General features: G+C 44.5%; 1 protein-coding gene across 2 annotated transcripts in view; it reads left to right on the forward strand.

The window, feature by feature from the left end:
• mtrr (5-methyltetrahydrofolate-homocysteine methyltransferase reductase) overlaps positions 1-23,422 on the forward strand; it is a 36,875-nt gene that overhangs the window by 10,148 nt on the left and 3,305 nt on the right. For both annotated transcript variants that reach the window (XM_029626546.2, XM_065007077.1), the window contains exons 9-12: positions 5,977-6,019; positions 7,680-7,860; positions 7,933-8,051; positions 19,808-19,900. In XM_029626546.2, coding sequence (XP_029482406.1) covers positions 5,977-6,019; positions 7,680-7,860; positions 7,933-8,051; positions 19,808-19,900 — 436 coding nt within the window. The remainder of the gene's footprint in view (positions 1-5,976; positions 6,020-7,679; positions 7,861-7,932; positions 8,052-19,807; positions 19,901-23,422) is intronic.

The following is a 23,422-nucleotide window of genomic DNA, read 5'->3' on the forward strand; positions in this document are numbered from 1 at the left end:
ACTGTTGGCTGCAGACAGTCTGGCATTATAGTCTCTCATGCCAGACTGTCTGCAGCCAACAGTTCTCCATGTCAGGGGTGACCAAATGGTGAGTCAGGAAGCACTGGTGGTTCACAAGAATAAGAATGCTCTGATGATGACTTGTGTAGATTTTGTTTTAGCCTATGGGAAAGGGCATTTATATCAGAAGAATACATGCAATCTAATATTCATAAAAAATGCTTTGCTTGGAACTGTTATTTGTCCTATTTGCACTTGTACTTTGCAGTGTCCTCCCTCTAAAGAGCTGTGTCACAGCTTAATATCCAATGTCAAAGTTATTTTGGGCCCTTTTGCTAACTGCAGCACCTTTCCAGTAGTGGAACCGAGCAATGCAGAAATCTGGCCATTTGTAAATGGGGACATTAGTACGGCTGGTGAAGAATGTGCTGGTGGAAGCGTTTTGGGGCCACCAGCTGTTGCTGGGGTCCTGTCATTGACTGTCCTACATTTTACAGGGACAGAGCTACAGAGCTGTGGAGGGCAGGGCAGGCCAGGGGTTAACGATCACTACTGCTCTGATAGTGTCTGTGTTAACACATTTACTGGCCACTCCCCATTTAGCTTCACTGAGTGAGTTGAAAAGCTTTGCGCCTAATCATTCGCTAGCTACAGATGCTGTGGAATGTAACGGTTGGATAAATAGTTGATTTGTAATAGTTATCCACTTTGGGGTTATGCCTTCTCATTGTGACTCCTGTGCAATGGCCAAAAACCTGAAGGAACAGATTTTGTTTCGATTTTTTTACAACAAAAAATGAGCTGTCACTCATGGCGTCAAAATTCTCACACTACTACAAAATATTAAAGGAATATCTTGTGATATGCATCAGATTCCTTCTCCCAGTGATGTATACATTGTCCCCCAGTTGTGACATGTTGTCATAGTCACTGATCGAAAGTCAGCTGTCAACTCCGAGGTATGGCCGAGCTGTAAACAAACGGAACGGGAATGACACTGTTAATGGGCATGTTAAACCTGTCACTGAGGAAATGGGGATGGCAGGGAGTGATATAATTCCAGCAGTTCCAGGGGGTGCTGGGTACCACATTTCTCAGTGATACACCCGGAGTTGTTTACTGTAGAAGAGAGAAGGGCTTAGTTAGTCCAGCTGATTTGATTCTTTCTCTCTCTGCGTCTCTCTGACACTGTCTCTCTCTCCTCTTTCTGTCCAGCTGTTTGGGTTACCTTAGGGTTGAAGGGAAAACCATTTCATTTTTGGCAGAACTCATAGAGCTGGTGCATATGGTGTAATGTAAATTACGCTCTCTACTTGAGTGGGTTTGAGGGTATTTTGGCAGATGAAAACTGAGAAATATTTTACCCTTCCCTAACCACTGATATTACTAATTTTAGTATACAATTTAACTCAAAACTATTTTCCTGCACCATATTCCTCAGAGGCCTCATGGCCAGACACCAAATGACCCAAAAAGAGGGCACCTTTACAGCTGACATTGAAATAAGGTGGACATTAACTAGCTCCATCCCACAGGCACCAGATCTGCACTCTAGGGATCTCACAAGTGTATAACTTTGAGATGTAATGAATACAGAAGTATGCCCTAAAATAAACCTGTGTGTGCACTGAGAAAATAGGACATAGCTTCCTCCTCCCATTCCTCCATTCTTAGTGAACTAGATGGAAACAGACAGGGATAGTGATATACACTACCGGTCAAAGGTTTTAGAACACCTACTCATTCAACGTTTTTGCTTTATCTGGACTATTTTCTACATTGTAGAATAATAGAAAATACATCACAACTATGAAATAACACATATCCAATCATGTAGTAACAAAGAAAGTGTTAAACAAATCAAAATATATTTTTTATTTGAGATTCTTCAAATAGTCACCCTTTGCCTTTGATAGCTTTGCACACTCTTGGCATTCTATCAACCAGCTTCATGAGGTAGTCACCTGGAATGCATTTAAATTAACAGGTGTGCCTTAAGTTAATTTGAGGAATTTCTTCCTTAATGCATTTGAGCCAATCAGTTGTGTTGTGACAAGGTAGGGGGGTTTACAGAAGATAGCCCTATTTGGTAAAATACCAAGTCCATATTATGGCAAGAACAGCTCAAATAAGCAAAGTGTAAGATGGCGCCGGAGAAGAAGGCAGACGTTTTACGTGCCCCAGCCCATTGTTTTTTTGTTAGTTTATTTGCATTGTTTGTTATTTTTGTACTTATTTTGTACATAATGTTGCCGCTACCGTCTCTTATGACTGAAAAGATCTTCTAGACATCAAGACTAAAATTAGTCACCACGGACTAGCAGAGTCCGACGCGAAGGATGTACTGCTTCCTCCGGAACCGGCCTCGATCCCTGTGATCTGCGTGAAGAGGAGTCGGAGAAAGAGGCGCCGAAGGGCGGGCTGCCTTCTGAGAATTCGTAGGCGATCGAATAAACCCCCACTTCCCTCCATTCTGCTAGCAAACGTGCAATCTTTGGAGAATAAAATCGCAGAGTTACGAGGAAGATTAAACTACCAACGGGATATTAAAACTGTAACATCTTTTGCTTCACGGAGTCGTGGCTGAACAATGACAATATCAACATACAGCTGGCTGGTTATACGATGTACCGGCAGGATAGAACAGCGGCGACTGGTAAGGCAAGGGGCGGCGGACTATGTATTTTTGTAAACAACAGCTGGTCTTCGAAATCTAAGGAAGTCTCGAACTATTGCTCACCTGAGGTAGTGTGGTCTACAGCTTATCATGAGTTTTCATCTATTTTTCGTAGCTGTTTACATATCACCACAGTCAGAGACTGGCACTAAGACAGCACTGAATGAGCTGTATTCTGCCATAATCAAACAGGAAAACTCTCACCCAGAGGCGACACTCCTAGTAGCCAGGGACTTTAATGCAGGGTAACTTAAATCCGTTTTACTAAATGAGACAGCCTATAGGGAGGAGATCAGAGACCTGGCCATGTGGTGCCAGGACAACAACCTCTCCCTCAACGTGATCAAGACAAAGGAGATGATTGTGGACTACAAGAAAAGGAGGACCGAGCATGCCCCCATTCTCATCGACGTTCCTGCAGTGAGAGCTTCAAGTTCCTTGGTGTCCACATCACAAACAAACTAACATGGTCCAAGCAAACCAAGACAGTTGTGAAGAGGGCACGACAAAACCTATTCCCCCTCAGGAGACTGAAAAGATTTGGCATGGGTCCTCAGATCCTCAAAAAGTTTTACAGCTGCACCATCGAGAGCATCCTGGTTGCATCACTGCCTGGTATGGCAACTGCTTGGCCTCCGACACACTACAGAGGGTAGTGTGTACAGCCCAGTACATCACTGGGGCCAAGCTTCCTGCCATCCAGCACCTCTATACCAGGCGGTGTCAGAGGAAGGCCCTAAAAATTGTCAAAGACCCCAGCTACCCTAGTCATAGACTGTTCTCTCTGCTACCGCACGGCAAGCGGTACCGGAGCGCCAAGTCCAGGTCCAAGAGGCTTCTAAACCCCAAGCCATAAGACTCCTGAACATCTAGTCAAATGGCTACCCATACTATTTGCATTGCCCCTCTCCCTCTCTTTACACCACTGCTACTCTCTGTTGTCATCTATGCATAGTCACTTTAATAACTCTACCTCTATGTACATACTACCTCAACTAACCGTTGCCCCTGTAACATTGATTCTGTCATTACACCCCTGTATATAGTCTCCCTATTGTTATTTTACTGCTGCTGTTTAATTACATGTTACTTTTGTCTCTTATTCTTTCCGTATTTTTTTGAAACTGCATTGTTGGTTAGGGTCTCGTAAGTAAGCATTTCACTATAATATTCACTGTTGTATTCGGCGCATGTGACTTATAAAATTTGATTTGAAATGACAGTCCATCATTACTTTAAGACATGAAGGTCAGTCAATATGGAACAATTCAAAAACGTTACGTTTCAAGTGCAGTCGCAAAACCCATCAAGCGCTATTATGAAACTGGCTCTCATAAGGACCCCCACAGGAAAGGAAGACCCAGAGTTACCTCTGCTGCAGAGGACAAGTTCATTAGAGTTACCAGCCTCAGAAATTGCAGCCCAAATAAATGCTTCACAGAGTTCAAGTAACAGACACATCTCAACATCATCTGTTCAGGGGAGACTGCAGCAATTCATGGTCGAATTACTGCAAAGAAGCCACTACTAAAGGACACCAATAAGAAGAAGAGACTTGCTTGGGCCAAGAAACACGAGCAATGGACATTAGACCGGTGTCTTTTGATCTGGAGTCCAAATTGGAAATGTTTGGTTCAACCGCTGTCTTTGTGAGATGCAGTGTGGGTGAACGGATGATCTCTGCATGTGTTTTTCCCATCGTAAAGTATGGAGGAGGTGTTATGGTGTGGGGGTGCTTTGCTGGTGACACTGTCTGTGATTTATTTCGAATTCAAGGCACACTTAACCAGCATGGCTACCGCAGCATTCTGCAGCAATACGCCATCCCATCTGGTTTGTGCTTAGTAGGACTGTCATTTGTTTTTCAACAGGACAATGACCCAACACACCTCCAAGCTGTGTAAGGGCTATTTTACCAAGAAGGAGAGTGATTGAATGCTGCATCAGATGACCTGGCCTCCACCAAATTGAGATGGTTCGGGATGAGTTGGACCGCAGAGTGAAGGAAAAGCAGCCAACAAGTGCTCAGCTTATGTGGGAACTACTTAAAGACTTTTGGAAAAACATTCCAGGTGAAGATGGTTGAGAGAATGCCATGAATGTGCAAAGCTGTCATCAAGGCAAAGGGTGGCTATTTGAAGAATCTCAAATATAAAATATATTATATAATAAAATAAAAAAATGGTTACTACATGATTCCATATGTGTTATTTCATCATTTTGATGTTTTTAATATTATTCTACAATGTAGAAAATAGTCAAAATAAAGAACAACCGTTGAATGAGTAGGTGTTCTAAAACTTTTGACCTTTAGTGTAGATATAAACATCCAACAGGGTTAATGATCTAGATGGAAACATCAGACAAGGGATATGGATCTAGATGGATACATCAGACAGGGATATGATGGTAACATCAGACAGGGATAGGGATATGACGGAAACATCAGACAGGGATAGGGATATGATATGATGGAAACATCAGACAGGGATATGGATATGACGGAAACATCAGACAGGGATAGGGATATGACGGAAACATCAGACAGGGATAGGGATATGATGGAAACATCAGACAGGGATAGGGATATGACGGAAACATCAGACAGGGATAGGGATATGATGGAAACATCAGATAGGGATATGATGGAAACATCAGACAGGGATAGGGATATGATGGAAACATCAGACAGGGATATGACGGAAACATCAGACAGGGATAGGGATATGATGGAAACATCAGACAGGGATAGGGATATGATGGAAACATCAGACAGGGATAGGGATATGATGGAAACATCAGACAGGGATAGGGATATGATGGAAACATCAGACAGGGATAGGGATATGATGGAAACATCAGACAGGGATATGACGGAAACATCAGACAGGGATAGGGATATGATGGAAACATCAGACAGGGATAGGGATATGAAGGAAACATCAGACAGGTATATGATGGAAACATCAGACAGGGATAGGGATATGACGGAAACATCAGACAGGGATAGGGATATGATGGAAACATCAGACAGGGATAGGGATATGAAGGAAACATCAGACAGGGATATGATGGAAACATCAGACAGGGATAGGGATATGATGGAAACATCAGACAGGGATATGACGGAAACATCAGACAGGGATAGGGATATGAAGGAAACATCAGACAGGGATAGGGATATGACGGAAACATCAGACAGGGATAGGGATATGATGGAAACATCAGACAGGGATAGGGATATGAAGGAAACATCAGAGGGAATATGCTTCCACCAGTTGTTTTCCTCTTTCTTTCAGAACATTTGCCAAAACTGCAACCAAGACCGTACTCAGCGGCAAGGTAAGCTGGTCTCGTAGTTCCTACAGTGTTTCATAGTTTTCCTAATGTTTAACCCAGGCGCATACTTTGCTTCTTCATTTTGTGACCCAAATCAAACAAACCTAAAATGGGTGAATTCACATTGAATGTAGTCATGTGGATGTTGGTCTGTTGTGAAGGCCAACTGCTGTTCACCATAGAGGTTCAGGTCAATAGCAGAATGTGTATCCTATAGCCGGGACGATGCCAGTATTGCAATATAAAAACACAACATCGACTCCTTGGTCCTTTACAAACCTGCTATATGTAAAATATGATGTGCTATCGTTTGGAAAATAAATAAATGTGACTCTGGATGACAACATAATGATGTTTTGTTTTCCAACATTAGGGCTGTTTTCCTAAAACAAGTTACATCGGCTTTGTGTTTTGTTTCCTTTCCACGAGACTAACAAGTATTCAGATACACACACACACGCACACACGCACGCACACACACACACACACAACAAATGAGAGTGGGAAACCATTACATTATCACTTACATTACTGTCCATTAGTACCATTTTAAACATGTCAACACTGGTTTCCTATGCTCATTAGTTGTTTGTCTGAAGCTGTGTTTCTTTTTTTACGGTGTGTGCGTGCTTTGGTGGGAGGACTGTAGTCGATCAGATGCAGCTGGAGCATTAGGAGGCTGCATCGTTGATGCTGTGGTCAATAGAGGTCCCCAGAGACCTGCAGAATGGGAAGACTGAAAATCAGAGAGGGGGAAGAAAGATTGAGGGAGAGGGAGGAAGAGAAATCAAAATGTGAGAGGGAGAGAGCAATCCACTAGATGGAGAGGAATCAGCGAAAGAGGGAGAAAGAGGTGAATATTAAAGAAAGAGGGTACAGTTAGTGTTTGTGGATGAGAACCAAAGGCTTGTTTACTCTCTTCAATGTAGAGTATAGCATCCCCTATTTCATCTACCTATTGTAGCACATCTACAGTATCTAATGAGGTATCACATTAACTTTCACACTTATTTCCATAGCCTAATGAGTGGTGCACCAACAGGACTCTTACTTCCTTGCTATGGTATACACTCAGCCACAGCATCTGCTAAATTACTCAAATCCACTTATAGTTGCTGTGAAAAAGTATTTGTACCCTTTCTAAATTTCTCAACTTTTGCGAAATATGCAAAAATAGAGTAAATCAGAAAGGGGGCAAATACTTTTTCCCTTTATTGTTACAACAAGATTGTACAGGAAAGTGAAAGACTCACCAAAAGGGGCGGGCGGAGCCAGGCGGGTGGTAAGGACAGGCAGAGCAGTGACTGTATGCTAGCAGCATATTTCCAATCATCTTTGCTGCTAGCGATGTTTCTGTAAGTGGATGAATTGGTCTAATTTAGCATGTATGGTAAAGCCTCAACCCGTAGCTACATCTTCCCATTTAAATGAGCTTGGAAAAAGGAATAATGACATTTTTATAGTTTTGTTTGCCAGCGATAAAATGCAAAAAATAGAGACACGTTATAATTGAGCGAGGCGTCAAAGCGGACAACCCGCCCGGCTTCGGTTGGGTCATTATAATTCAAAACAATGCATTCTAAAAATAAATCACACTCGCCTTGCTATAACCCCATTCACTTTGCCTTCCGCTCTCTCCCCTTTCCCTCCCTCTCTCCTTCAGCTCCAGTTTCAGACATCCAGGTCAGCTGCACTTTGTGTTCAACGTCATAGAGTTCCCAGCATGCACTTGGAGACCCACGGGGAGGCAGGGCCTGTGTACTGGTTGGCTCTCTGACCTCGTCAATCCCATTCTGTTGAACCCTAGGAAGGCTCAGCCCTCCAGCACCCCGACCCTCCCTAAGGTGAGTAGAGGAGTAACCTGTGTGTGCGTGCACGTGTGACACACCATAACACTTTTTTACGTTTGACCCCAGGTCTTTGTGAGTCTGCGTGAGAACTGCTCCTTCCGCCTGCCCTCTGACCTCTCAAAACCCCTCATCATGATTGGACCAGGCACTGGCGTCGCGCCCTTCATTGGTTTCCTACAACAAAGGTACTGTCCTCAAAGATGGAGGATTCATACTAACACTTCCAGGGTACTCTTCTGTTATAAGTGATGCTTGTTTGTCTGATTAGTGGAATTGGTGTGTTGTTTATGTTTTGATGACAAATTTCTTGTGAAGCTTACTCTCTGAGTGTGCACTGGTCAAGAACATAAATATGTTAATCACCAGGTTGCTATAACAACCATGATGCAATAGGAAGTGTTTCAGCGTTGACGAGTGTGTCATCAAATCAAGTGTTAACTGTGATGTCAAGAGGTAGTTAATCAAGTTTTTGCATTAATCTCCATAATCATTTACAATAGATCCCCTCAAAGATTCACAACACTCTCTTTCCAATATGTCTTGGATGGTGGTTTAATGGTGGTAGTAATATTGCAGACATTGCTGTGATTAACACTTCTACTTCACTTAAACTACCTGTAGGAGGAAATTGCCTGGCCTCTAAATGCTGATCGAAGGTCAGCTTTGCATTCTACCCCTAAAGGTTAAGGTCATGATTTTGAGAAGGTAAGCTGATCCTAGATCTGTGCCTAAGGGCAACATTCCACTGAGGTAATAAGTCAAGCCATTCCAGAGCTGCAGTCTGTCTGGTGTTTATGACTCTAATGAACAGTTCTGGGTCAGTTATGGGTCAAACTGGCCGAAGGAGACGTATTGATTTGAATGTAAAGGGACCAGTAGACCGTTCGTGTGCCATTAATGTAAATCATAGCTGGTGATTACTGTGGTGGTGTAAAAGCAATATTGACCTGTGTGTGTGTGTGTGTGTGTGTGTGTGTGTGTGTGTGTGTGTGTGTGTGTGTGTGCGTGCGTGCGCGTGTCTTGTAAAAGACCAGCTGTTAACAATGATGGAATACATAAATAATGGCTTGTAAAAGGTGCTGCTTGGTGTAATTTGACAAGATTAACTTTGTGAGTCATTTGGAGTAGCTAAGCTTACTAACATCACCAAAAGCCTACTAACATCATCTTAGACCCAGGGCTGTTGCCAGGGCTGTTGCCAGGGCTGTTGCCGTGACTGTATTACCGCCACACCTGCAGTCACTGCAGTAAAATTCCACATGATCGTTGAGTCACGGTAACCTCCTAGTATGTACTCTGGACATGTTGTTAGTACCCAACTCACTAATGACCATCAGGTTCTAATGGCCTGGTACTCAGGGCACTACTGTCCCTCCATCAGGTCCTAATGGCCTGGTACTCAGGGCACTACTGTCCCTCCATCAGGTCCTAATGCCCTGGTACTCAGGGCTCTACTGTCCCTCCATCAGGTCCTAATGCCCTGGTACTCAGGGCGCTACTGTCCCTCCATCAGGTCCTAATGCCCTGGTACTCAGGGCTCTACTGTCCCTCCATCAGGTCCTAATGCCCTGGTACTCAGGGCGCTACTGTCTCTCCATCAGGTCCTAATGCCCTGGTACTCAGGGCTCTACTGTCCCTCCATCAGGTCCTAATGGCCTGGTAGTCAGGGCACTACTGTCCCTCCATCAGGTCCTAATGCTCTGGTACTCAGGGCTCTACTGTCCCTCCATCAGGTCCTAATGCCCTGGTACTCAGGGCGCTACTGTCCCTCCATTAGGTCCTAATGCCCTGGTACTCAGGGCTCTACTGTCCTTCCATCAGGTCCTAATGGCCTGGTACTCAGGGCTCTACTGTCCCTCCATCAGGTCCTAATGCCCTGGTACTCAGGGCTCTACTGTCCTTCCATCAGGTCCTAATGCCCTGGTACTCAGGGCTCTACTGTCCCTCCATCAGGTCCTAATGCCCTGGTACTCAGGGCGCTACTGTCCCTCCATCAGGTCCTAATGCCCTGGTACTCAGGGCTCCACTGTCCCTCCATCAGGTCCTAATGCCCTGGTACTCAGGGCTCTGTTGTCCATCTAACGCCTCTGACAGCAATGCAAATGCAATGGAAAATCACATCAAACACTTATCATCAAACAGTATTGTCCTTTTTAAAACTCACTTCACTGCAATTGATCAATTTGAAAAGAAGAGGTTCAACAACAGGTTGAAACTGAGTGGAAAACATGGTCGTTATGGATGTTGTTTCAAAGCTTAAAACAATGAAATGGGCAGGGCTTTCTACGGTGATGATTCATTCAAAACACCTATATACATATGAAAGTTTATGCGTATGCATAGGCCTATGCTGGTTCATTGATTGTGCGGGATGGCTAGTGTATTAGATTTTGAATAGCCTAGTAATAGGGGATTTCATAATTAAAAGGCTGACACATGACCTTTTAGCGACATATCTTACCACCATGCGTTTCCATCTCCTCTCCTTTATGCAGAAAGAGGGGCTGTCAACAGTTTAATGATATAGGTTTAGTTGTGAATACATGTTACTATTTATGTTCCCAAACAGATTTCACTAGGTTTTTCCAAATGAAGCACTGGCTAAATGCCGCCACAGGGCTGGAGAGCCCCTGGCATACAGAGTACTGGCTAAATGCCGCCACAGGGCTGGAGAGCCCCTGGCATACAGAGTACTGGCTAAATGCCGCCACAGGGCTGGAGAGCCCCTGGCATACAGAGTACTGGCTAAATGCCGCCACAGGGCTGGAGAGCCCCTGGCATACAGAGTACTGGCTAAATGCCGCCACAGGGCTGGAGAGCCCCTGGCATACAGAGTACTGGCTAAATGCCACCACAGGGCTGGAGAGCCCCTGGCATACAGAGTACTGGCTAAATGCCGCCACAGGGCTGGAGAGCCCCTGGCATACAGAGTACTGGCTAAATGCCGCCACAGGGCTGGAGAGCCCCTGGCATGCCGCCACAGGGTACTGGCATAGAACTGCTAAATGCCGCCACAGGGCTGGAGAGCCCTGGCATACAGAGTACTGGCTAAATGCCGCCACAGGGCTGGAGAGCCCCTGGCATACAGAGTACTGGCTAAATGCCGCCACAGGGCTGAGAGCCCCTGGCATACAGAGTACTGGCTAAATGCCGCCACAGGGCTGGAGAGCCCCTGGCATACAGAGTACTGGCTAAATGCCGCCACAGGGCTGGAGAGCCCCTGGCATACAGAGTACTGGCTAAATGCCGCCACAGGGCTGGAGAGCCCCTGGCATACAGAGTACTGGCTAAATGCCGCCACAGGGCTGGAGAGCCCCTGGCATACAGAGTACTGGCTAAATGCCGCCACAGGGCTGGAGAGCCCCTGGCATACAGAGTACTGGCTAAATGCCGCCACAGGGCTGGAGAGCCCTGGCATACAGAGTACTGGCTAAATGCCGCCACAGGGCTGGAGAGCCCTGGCATACAGAGTACTGGCTAAATGCCGCCACAGGGCTGGAGAGCCCCTGGCATACAGAGTACTGGCTAAATGCCGCCACAGGGCTGGAGAGCCCCTGGCATACAGAGTACTGGCTAAATGCCGCCACAGGGCTGGTGAGCCCCTGGCATACAGAGTACTGGCTAAATGCCGCCACAGGGCTGGAGAGCCCCTGGCATACAGAGTACTGGCTAAATGCCGCCACAGGGCTGGAGAGCCCCTGGCATACAGAGTTTGGGGGCGAATATCACCTGTCGCCCAGCGAGAGGCTGCATGCTCTGTTAAGTGGTTGATGCGTGGAGTGAAATAACCGGAATAGCCTGAAAAACGAACCAGCGGGTATGTGGTCTCCATTCAATATTCGAGTACATATGGATGACGTGTCTTTTTCCCCCCTGCCCCTGTTCTTGTTTGTATGATAATGGGCAATTCTAAATCGAAACAAATTTGTCATATTAGTAAAGACAAGTATAAATTGAGAATAGTGAAAATATGATACCCTTCCTCGAGGAGAGAACAGGAACGCATTTTTTGGGGTTTTATCAAATCATCAATAGCCTATAGACGCATCATGCAGCCCATATATGTTTAGATTTCTAAGACATTTTAAGGTTTATTTTATTCACAACTAAAGTTGCCAAATAACTCTAAATCTAGCGTAGACCCGTTTCAAATGGTCACTTTTACGCTCAACATAGCCACTTCATAGTTGCACTCGCTCCGGAATGAGAAAAATATAATTGATATTTTATTCAGTTAAGTTCAATTGTCGTCGTCTTACTATAAAACCATATAATGGCACGGGACTTATAAGCGTATCTTGTCTGCCTAAAATAAATAGATTTATCGTGATGGTGTATATTAAATTGATTTATTCAACTTTTTGAAATGTCGATGTTCCAAAGGCACACCTCTGCAGCTTGTATGTGTTTATGGTAATTGGGGGTCAATTACAATGAGACCGGTAGTGTTTTGCATGACAATAACCTTACTTACACCAACATCCTACTAACATGTTATTATGACTGCCTAAATAAAGTTATATCCGGTTTGATTATTTTTTATCCACCTAGAATACCCAGTATCGCTTGTCATTGTGACAGTACAAATAAAGTTGTTTCCATATTGAAACACTTTGCTGGCCTGAATGTTTCATCCAGACTGTTCTTTTATACCTCAATGATTCAGACAGTGACTTGACAGTTCCTGACAACTCAGCTGTTTACCAGTCAGCTCCAGTTGTCTTGTTTCTGTGATGTCTTCCGAGTGACACTGTTTGGTATTCACTGGCGTGTGCGCGTGTGTGCAAGTATTCTGAGGTGATGCTGTTTGGTGGTTAATCGTGTGTGTGTGGGTGTATTAAGGTGACGCTGTGTTGGTGGTTAATGGCTGGTGTGTTTGTGTTGGGACTGCATTTTGATGAATGTTCTAGAAGGTGACTGATGTTTCTCAGTGGGGAGAGCTGTCTGTTGTCTGCACCTGCAGGACACCACCTCTACAGGACTGATGAATGTCTAACACCTACTATGACACGGTCACATGCCACCCACCAACTACGCCAACGTGTGTGTGTGGTTGATGAATGACTTATGTTGCTAGTCCGGCTACCGCAAATGTCAAGGTCGTGATGGGGAGTGTTCTCTCATACAACGTTCAGTGACATCACTTCCTGCTGTTCAGTGTATTAGTTCATGTTAAAGCTTTTCCATTTTCTTGCCACCAACTAAATAAATCAATGTTTCTTGGCACATCCCAGGCTTTAGCCTTGACCAAGAAGAAACTAGCAATGTCCCATCTGGAGAAAAGATGCTCTCCAGTGTGTGTTTCTCTATTTTTCTTAGTAGGCTTCTTTAGTGTAGTGTGGGACTGCAAATTCAATGTTGGTTTTGTGTGGAATGTCATTGTTTATTTATTGAACCCTTATTGTACCAGGTAAGTTGAGTGAGAACACATAATTTACAGCAACAACCTGGTTAATAGTTACGGGGGAAAGGTGGGAGGAGGAATGAGCCAATTTGGAATGATTAGGTGGCTATGATGGTATGAGGAACAGATAGGGAATTTAGCCAGGACACCAGGGTTAACACCCCTACTCTTACGATAAGTGCCATGGGATCTTTAGTGACCACAAAGAGTCAGGACATCCATTTCCGTTTAACTTTCCGTCTGAAAGACGGCACCCTACACAGGGCAATGTCCCCAATCACTGCCCTGGGGCATTGGGATCTTTTTTAGACCAGAGGAAAGAGTGCCTTCTACTGGCTCTCCAACACCATTTCCAGCAGCATTTTGTCTCTCATCCATGGACCAACCAGGACCAACCCTGCTTAGCTTCAGAGGCAAGCCATCAGTGGGATCTGCTCATATGCCCAAGGAATCTTACATTAAGCGTCCTCTTACATGTGAAAGGTTTTTCAGATTACATAGCTATCAAGTTACATGATGTACCTTCTTTCAAATCTGATTGATATAACTGGGATATTCCACTCTATAGCATTCTGAAAATGTTTAATGTCTACAATAACACCAATCAGTAACATACATGGTAGTGATGGTACATAGCAACTTTCAGTAAGCCCTGATGATTTGCTGTAGAAGGGTGGCTTCTCGCCTCTTAAGTGCAGTCTGACAGTGCTTTTCTCTCCTTTGTGCTCCTCCATAGACGGTCCTTTTCTCTATATAAAGCTTTTCACTGCTGGAAGGCGAGGAAGACGCTGGGGCAAACCGATCTTTCAGTGTACCTGTCTCTCTTCTCTCATATTTTCTCTCCCTCGTCTCTTCATGCCCCCCACCCCTCTCTGCCTGTCTTGCTCTCTTTCTCTAGTAGTCTGCTTGTCTTTCTCCGCTCTCTCTCCTTCACTCTTTCTCCTTCTTCACCTCTATGTCCCCTGCCATGGTTCTGGCAGATTGTAAAACGTGTCACGAGGAAAGCTTTGTACAGTACCCGAATTAAGATTCCAAACAAGGCGTTTACCCCAGATGCTGTGCTTTGATAAGAGATAACAATGTTCATTTTGACAGCAGGATGCTTTATCACCAACAAAACCTGAAGGTGCCTCCTTTAAGCAACAAAAACAGCATGGGGACACTTCAATTCTTCCTCTTTTCTCTGTCGCTCCCTCTCCCCTCCCCCTTCCCTCATTCTGTCTGCCTCTGTCAATCAATGGATGTTTTGAAAAGTACTTTGTGCCACTTTGTAACCACGGAAGCAAAAGAGAGAGGGAGCGGTTGAAGGGTCATAACTGTCTCAGTGGGATCTGGAGACCTCCGGCTGTCTGATATTGATTAGCCATGTCTGAGCTTAAGGATGAGTAATGGAGCAGGATGACCTTACCTGAGGATCAGGCTGGGTTGTTACAAATCTTAAACAGTTAGGGTAGCATGCTGTTTTCATTCATCAGTGCAACAAGTGGTCTGATTGACATTATTATTTGAGGTTGTTCATCAGATGACAGGTAGAGTTTTTGTTATTGTAAACTGCTCTCCATAGGTTTGCCATATTCAGCTGAATGCGTTCAAAATAGGGCATGTTAAACATCAGTAATCATAGCTTAGTGGCACTTCCTGGAATCATCGCGTACAGGTACATTTTATCACAGTCTCTTAAATCTCTCAACACCGTCTTACGCAGAGCATCAAACCCCATTGAACATGAAAAAGGGCAGAGGAGACCTCCTGCTGAATCACAGTTTCCCCTGCTTCCTGTTCATCTGAGAGGCAACTGCCTTATTTGGACCCAAAATGGAGTGTCTGGCTGTAATATTGTGATGCTGCTTCCCTCGGGGCCTGTGTTCTGGGCAGAGATGTGATAGAATTGGAAGCCATGTTTTTCCTATTGATTTTGCTCCTTGTGTGGAGAGGTGAGCGAGGCGAGGCCTAGAGGGAAGAGAAGACGAGCCCAGTTAAATTAGTTTACTGACTTTTACTCAGGAATTGCAGATTGACAATAGTGGATGATGTCACTTGTTTGGTCAGGAATTGCAGATTGACAATAGTGGATGATGTCACTTGTTTGGTCTGCTTACCCAAGGGAGGCTTCATGAGACTTATTGGAATGCTCAGAATCGGAGCATTCAGAAACCTTGTCCAGTCAAGGTTCTCCACATCTCCAAATCAAATTTTATTGGTTACATGCACATGGTTAGCAGATGTTAATGCGAGTGTAGCGAAATGCTTGTGCTTCTAGTTCTGACCGTGCTGTAATATCTAACAAGTAATCTAACAATCACAACAACTACCTTATACACACACAAGTGTAAAGGAATGAATAAGATTATCTATATATATGGATGAGTGATGGCCGTGCAGCATAGGCAAGATGCAGTAGATAGTATAGAGTACAGTATATAGTAATGAGATGAATAATGTAGGGTATGTAAACATTATATAAAGTGGCATTGTTTAAAGTGACATCCAATTTTTAATTATTAAAGTGGCTTGAGATTTGAGTCAGTATGTTGGCAGCAGCCACTCAATGTTATTGATGGCTGTTTAACAGTCTGATGGCCTTAAGAAGCTGTTTTTCAGTCTCTCTGTCCCAGCTTTGATGCACCTGTACTGACCTCGCCTTCTGGATGATAGCGGGGTGAACAGGCAGTGGCTCGGGTGGTTGTTGTTGTGCCTTGATGATCTTTTTGTTCTTCCTGTGTCCTGGAGGGCAGGTAGTTTGCCCCGGGTTGTGTTGTGCAGACCTCACTACCCTCTGGAAAGACTTACAGTTGTGGGCGGAGCAGTTGCTGTACCAGGTGGTGATACAGCCCGACAGGGTGCTCTCGATTGTGCATCTGTAAAAGTTTGAGTGTTTTTGGTGACAAGCAAAATTTCTTCAACCTCCTAAGGTGCTGTCTGTGTGGGTGGAACATTTCAGTTTGTCCGTGATGTGTAAGCCGAGGAACCTAACTTTCCACCTTCTCCACTACTGTCCCGTCGATGTGGATAGGGGGGTGCTCCCTCTTGCTGTTTCCTGAATCCACAATCATCTCCTTTGTTTTGTTGACATTGAGTGTGAGGTTATTTTTCTGACACCACACATTTTCCTGACACCGCCCTCACCTCCCCCTGTAGGCCGTCTTGTCGTTGTTGGTAATCAAGTCTACCACTGTAGAGTCCTCTGAAAACTTGAGGATTGTGTTGGAGGCTTGCATGGCCACGCAGTCGTGGGTGAACAGGGAGTACAGGAGAGGGCTGAGAACACACCCTTGTGGGACCCCAGTGTTGAGGATCAGCGGGGTGGAGATGTTGTTTCCTACCCTCACCACCTGGGGGCGGCCCGTCAGAAAGTCCAGGACCCAGTTGCACAGGGCGGGGTCGTGACCCAGGATCTCGAGCTTAATGACGAGTTTGAAAGGTACTATGGTGTTAAATGCTTAGCTGTAGTCAATGAACAGCATTTTTACATAGGTATTCCTCTTGTCCAGATGGGTTAGGGCAGTGTGATTGCGATTGCGTTGTCTGTGGACCTATTGAACCAGACTCAGGAGTCCGAATGCTAGGACAGAGAAAAGGCCTATGTCATATCAGGGGTCTTCTGAAAAGCTATCGACTGTACTTTGCTTGTGAATTACCAGTCCTTTTCCTACAAAACATTGTCATTGTCATCCAGAGCGAGTTTCAATTCACACCGCTTTAGGAAATGAGAAATGTGACGTCAGTCAGTCCCCTCACAATGACTCATTCTGTGGATGTGAATGGGTTAGGTATTAAACCCAGGAAGTAACATCTTATCCCTGAGGGCCTCTGACTACTGCAGCTCTCCACAAAGAGATGAGAACTCCATCCCATCCTTCTTCCAGCTTTTCTTCTCTAGTTCTTTCTGAATAGTTGTTCTCTTGTCACCGCTCTCTCTGCCCAGATGGGGCATGGTGATGGCGCTTGACCTTTTTAGATGGCCAGATGACTGATGCGTTAGTAAAGGTTTTGTGTGTGTGTGTGTGTGCCCAGCAGGTGTGCAGTGTAGATAGCATCACACCGCCTCAGTGTTTTGTGTCTTTGTGCCAACTCGGTGCAAAGGATTCTGGAAGCCCTGCCAGACTTGTTGGCCACAGGAGTAATCACTTTTATAGAAGCGGGGCTTACGTTCAGTGGGGAGATTTAGACACACACACACACACACACCAGTTTTTTCCATTCGCGCTGGCCGTCAGCTAATCAGACGGTTACAATCATTTTCAGACGGTTACTTTTTCCACCTCGTATTAACTAGGTTTCCTTTAATTTAAAAGGTTCAATTCGCTAGTCCATAGTGCCCTCTCCCACTAGAATGAACGATATGCATCTTTTAGCGATCTATTGATAGGATAGGCTGCCTGTCAGTCACAAAGCGAGCGGTGATAGGATAGGCTTCCTGTCAGTCACAAAGCGAGCGGTGATAGGATAGGCTTCCTGTCAGTCACAAAGCGAGCGGTGATAGGATAGGCTGCCTGTCAGTCACAAAGCGAGCGGTGATATGATAGGCTGCCTGTCAGTCACAAAGCGAGCGGTGATAGGATAGGCTGCCTGTCAGTCACAAACCGAGCGGTGATAGGGGGAAACCCAGTCTGCTGCAGTCCAAAAAATATCCACGGAAGAGGGAGAAAGCATGATGCTCGTGAATGTCCCATGTAATGTAAGTGGTAACGATGAGTCGTACTTAGCCTAATTATTGTTTTCTGGCACATTAATTTATTTTCTTTCGCGTGTTTCACGTAGCCAGCCACATGAAGTCATGGCGTATAGTAGGCTATTTTACAGTGCTTTGACACCTAAACAGTAAGTTGACTAGTTTATAAAAGGGTGTCGAACTGACTACACAAAGTCTATCTCCTATATCCCTTCCACGGCCGGACTACTGCATTTAGGTTCCTGAGACACCAACTTCCAGGGGACCCACAACTCAAAAAACAACAACAATTGGTTAGGGGCCCCCTGGAGGTTGAGAGCCCCAGGGTACGAGCCCTGGCTGCCCTGTCTGATCGCTTTGCCATTCATAAATCATGCAACTTGCTTATATGTCTATTATATCTTATTGGGACAAGTAAACCAAAGGATTTCCTCTTAAAAGAATAATGTGCAAATATTGTACAATCCAGGTGTACAAAGCTCTTAAGAGACTTAGTCAGAACAACTCACAGCTGAAATCACTGCCAAAGGTCATTTTAACATGTATTGACTTGGGTGAGAATACTTATGTAAATGAGTGTCTGTATTTCATTTTCAGTACATTTGCAAACATTTCTAAAAACATGTTTCCACTTTGTCATTATGGGGTACTGTGTGTAGATGGGTGAGAAAAATATCTCCGTAATCCATTTTGAATTCCGGTTGTAACAACGGTGTGGAATAAGTCCAGGGTTATGAAGACCTTCTGAAGGCACCGTATAATCAAGCTGTTTATCAGTCCCTCTGTGACCGCCGATAACTTGGGAACGAAGTTCACTACAAATACACAGTTACCAATGTCTTTGCATTTGAAGCGAAGGATCAAAAATGAAATAACAACCGAGATGACGGCATAAAAATGTGAATACGGTACGCCTGTAGGCTACATAGGCCGATATATTTCAAATATATTGTAATTACATGTAATGTTCTATTTGTAGGCTACACTCTGTCATTTTTGCCTCAGTATATTTCATGATGTGTAACAACGTGCGTGGTCATGTGCCAAATAAATCTGTGATTGAGTGCATTATTATAGGTTATAATTCTAATGTTAAGGTACGATTTGAATGGAGAAATTTGGTCGGAGAGCAGCGCTGTATCCATATCCGACACATGCTTTCTGCGTGGTGTTTAGGGAAACGCATGTTACATCTTCTACCGTTGTAGGGAATCGCTCACGTTAACCTTTCATCGCTATCAGGAAACCAGGCCCCGAGCATATAGGCCTTGACCTAGACGATATCCAAACCATCTAACAATAAACTGAATTCATACATTTTCAGTAATCTAAATTGTAAAGTCATGTCTTCCTACACAATACTGCCACACATTGTTTCAATTTGTGAGGTAAACTCAATAAAGGATTCAATAATTTCACTGTGTTTTGGATGGAATCAAGCCATTAAATGTACCAGGTGACACCAAAATGGAGCTCCTTAGGCAGAAAATGTAGTCAGACACCTGGCTGGCTATTTTTTAGTATTTGGCTGGATACTCTATTTATTTGTGGAAAACACTGACACATACGGGTGCCGGCCTACTCAAGTTCTTGTTTTCATTTTCATGCATTGTGGAGTGTGATCCATCTTTTTTTAGCGTGTACTTTTCGTGTCCCCTCTGTACTGTGTCATTCCCATCCATGCATTAGGTAATTGTGGCACTCTACTCTATTGGTGTTGTAGAGATATAGATACAGCAGTGTCACTGCTCCATTTAACCTCTGTTGTGAGCAAGGACTGTCCCGTCTTCTCTCTCTGTGTTTTTATTGATTGGGCTTTGAGCTCTCTTGTGTATTTATTTATTTTCTCCTTTTTTGTCTTTCAGGGAGAAGGAGAGGGAGGAAAACCCGGAGGCAGAGTTTGGTGAGACCTGGCTGTTCTTTGGTTGTCGCCATAGAGATCGAGACTTCCTGTTTAGGTGAGGGTCATTCTGACAAACTTGGGGTCTTTCCCAAATGGCACCCTATTCCTTATGGGCCCTGGTCAAAAGTAGTGCACTATATAAGGAGTGTGATCCCATTTCGGACGCACCCATGCATCCCCAATGTCTAGCACCCACCTTGGTGACCTTGGACTTTTCCTACAATCAGAGTGCAGATCATCATGTAAACAAACTGTCTGAGTGAGGCTGTACTGTGACAGCGTGGTTCCCTGGAACGCGTCACTTCCTCTGTGTCCTTGATGGCGGTGGCGTGATTGAGAAGGTGGTAAGATTGGACCTTGAAGGACAAGACTTTAAACTTCATATGACAGGATTATGGTCTGGCTGCCACATAGGACCACAGAGATACAGTATGTCTCACTAGAACTACACTGTATGGCAGGGATAGGCAACTAGATTCACCCTCGGAACGATTTTTGTCGGAGAGGATGGCCCGGACATAATTAGAATAATTTGTACATTGCGAATTAACCAACTAAGCCCAATAAGAGATTGTATTTGAAAATACAATAATTTCATCATACCTTGATTACATTGAGACACGATCGCTTATGTCTTATGTTATGTTGGTGGGCCAAAATATATCACTCACGGGCCAGTTGTGCCCCACGGGCCGCCAGTTGCAGACCCCTACTGTATGGGCTACTGAGCAACACTGGTACGTACACAGGGACATGGAGCTTTTAGCTGGGATGGGGCATATCGTTGGATGGAGGGTATATTGTACACTGTAGTGTTTCAATGCTCACAAACCCATAGAGAGATATACAGTAGATATGACTAGATCAAATCAAATGTTATTGGTCATATGCAGTTGAAGTCGAAAGTGTAGATGCACCTTAGTCAAATACATTTAAACTCAGTTTTTCACAATTCCTGACATTCACCACCTAGGGGTGGCCCATTAGGAAGTCCAGGACCTAGTTGCACAGTGCAAGGTTCAGATCCTGGGCCCCGAGCTTGGAGGGTACAATGGTGTTGAATGCTGAGCTATAGTCAGTGAGGTATTCCTCTTGTCCAGATGGGATAGGGCAGTGCGATGGCGATTGCATCGTCTGTGGATCTATGAGGGTGGTAAGCAAATTGAAGAGGGTCTAGGGTCTCCGGTATGGTAGAGGTGATATGCTCCTTGACTATTCTCTCAAAGCACTTCATGATGACAGAAGTGAGTGCTATGGGGCAATAGTCCATTTAGTTCAGTTACCTTTGCTTTCTTGGGTACAGGAACAATGGTGGACATATTGAAGCAAGTGGGGACAGCAGACTGGGATAGGGAAATAATGAATATGTCCGTAAACATTCTAGCCAGCTGGTTTGCGCGTGCTCTGAGGATCCGGCTAGCGATGCCGCCTGGGCCGGCAACCTTGTGAGGGTTAACACGTTTTAAATGTCTTACTCACGGCCACGGAGAAGGAGAGCCCACAGTCTTTGGTAGCGGGCCGCGTCGGTGGCACTGTGTTATCCTCAAAGCGGGCAAAGAAGTTGTTTAGCTTGTCTGGAAGCAAGACGTCGGTGTCCGGGACGTGGCAGGTTTTCCCTTTTTAGTCCGTGATTGTCTGTAGACCCTGCCACATACGTCTCATGACTGAACCATTGAATTGCAACTCCACTTTGTCTCTGTACTGTGACTATAACCAAAGATAATTATATTGGGAGGTAATACGGTCGGCATTTGATTGTGAGGTATTCTAGTTCCTTGTCTAGTTTTGAGTTTCTGTGTGTTAATACAATCACACCATGAGTATTTAATCATGAAACATACACTACCGCCTTTCTTCTTCCCGGAGAGTTCTTTATTCTTGTCTGCGCGATGTACTGAGAACCCAGATGGCTGTATAGATTGGGACAGTATATGAGTATGTTACAATCCCTGAAGGAGATCCTCGTCCTGAGCTCGTCTACTTTATTATCCAGAGACTGAACGTTAGCGAGTAATATACTCTGGAGCAGTGCATGGTGTGCACGCCTCCTGAGTCGGACTAGAAGTCCACTCAGAATACCTCTTCTCCGCCGGTGGTGTTTTGGAACAGCCTCTGGAATAAGTTAAATTGCCCTGGGGGGTACGAACAAGGATCCAATGCGGGAAAGTCGTATTACTGGTCGTAATGCTGGTGAGTCACCACTGCTCTGATATCCCAAAGTTCTTTCCGGCTGTATGTAATAACACAAAACAAATTCTGGGCTAATAATGTGAGAAATAACACACACAAAAAACTAAATATTACAAATGTGCTTAGGAGCTAGAAACAGACCTGCCGTATCTGTCAGCGACATCTTACTTTAAATCGATTCAGTTGCAGTTCCAGTTCAGAAGACTTGAAACCATTTTTGTTTCAAACCAAACTTACTTAACAGAGAATGCAAATCTACCAAGCTTTCCTAAAATGACTCATAACACTACCAACACAAGGCCATGTGAAGGTCAGTGCACCAATCAAAGCTGTCTTCTGACTAGATCACGAAACGGTGCATTGGTCGCAGAAATCATTAAAGAACAGATCAAAGAAAAATCTGCCTGTATTCGTATATTGCCCTCTATCTCTTTGTTAAATACGTCCTCACAGCCAGGTATCCTGGGCTGGTGGGTGTTTGTTCACAATGTGAGTCTCTCTATCTGGGGGAATTCAAAATGGAGCCCCCCGTGACTGAATCGATTTAACATGTGCTAATGAGCATGAAACAGCTGTATCAATCAAAACCAAATGCTGCAATTTCCGGAAGACGTAAACAAGTTTTTTCTTGCGCTGTAGGAAGGTAGGAAGGTACATTTGGATTCATGTTATGTATGAAACTGTATGTTTACTGTGTGAATGACCCATGTCAGCATTCAAACATGTTCTCTTGCAGCATGATAAAATCATTATATTAATCTTTACTCCAGAAAAAAAACAGCCTACAATGTTTCACATGTTCTTTATTATTATTATTATTGACCTAACCCTAGCCATCAGTGGGGGTCGGAAATGTGAACTGATAGAAAAAAATGAAGTGTTCCCTTTGATGCTAAATATATCCTGTGGTCCTAGGCTAAACCGTGACATCTTCGGTGTGACATTATAGAGTAAAGTTCATTCCAGAATGTTCTTTTTAAAAGCAAACAGGCTATGGGATCAGCCTAATCAACCCCAACATTTAACATCTGTGTTAGAGGTTGACACCAATCTGACCTCCAGTCTGTTACGTGCAACCAGACACTCGGACCCCCTGCAGTTTGCACTCATTTTCTCCCTTCCTCGCTTGTTCACTCCTCGTACCCTCCCTCCCTCTTCATGGATTGTGATTTCACTGCTGAGGGAAATGGGGTTACTGGGCTCTTGTTCAGGGCCATTAAGGGCCAGAGTCCCACAACCGGATCAGGGTTGTTTTCTCTGTCAACACACACCAGGGTTTGGCTGAGGCCAAAGAGAAGAGCATGGCACAGTGGGGTGGGTGGGACCCCTGGTACCAGGATGTTAACCTTTCATACAGAAATTAAAGTTGCATGATATTGCCTGACAT

The sequence above is a fragment of the Oncorhynchus nerka genome, linkage group LG22 (genome assembly GCF_034236695.1).
Source record: "Oncorhynchus nerka isolate Pitt River linkage group LG22, Oner_Uvic_2.0, whole genome shotgun sequence".
Taxonomy (NCBI): Eukaryota; Metazoa; Chordata; class Actinopteri; order Salmoniformes; family Salmonidae; genus Oncorhynchus; species Oncorhynchus nerka.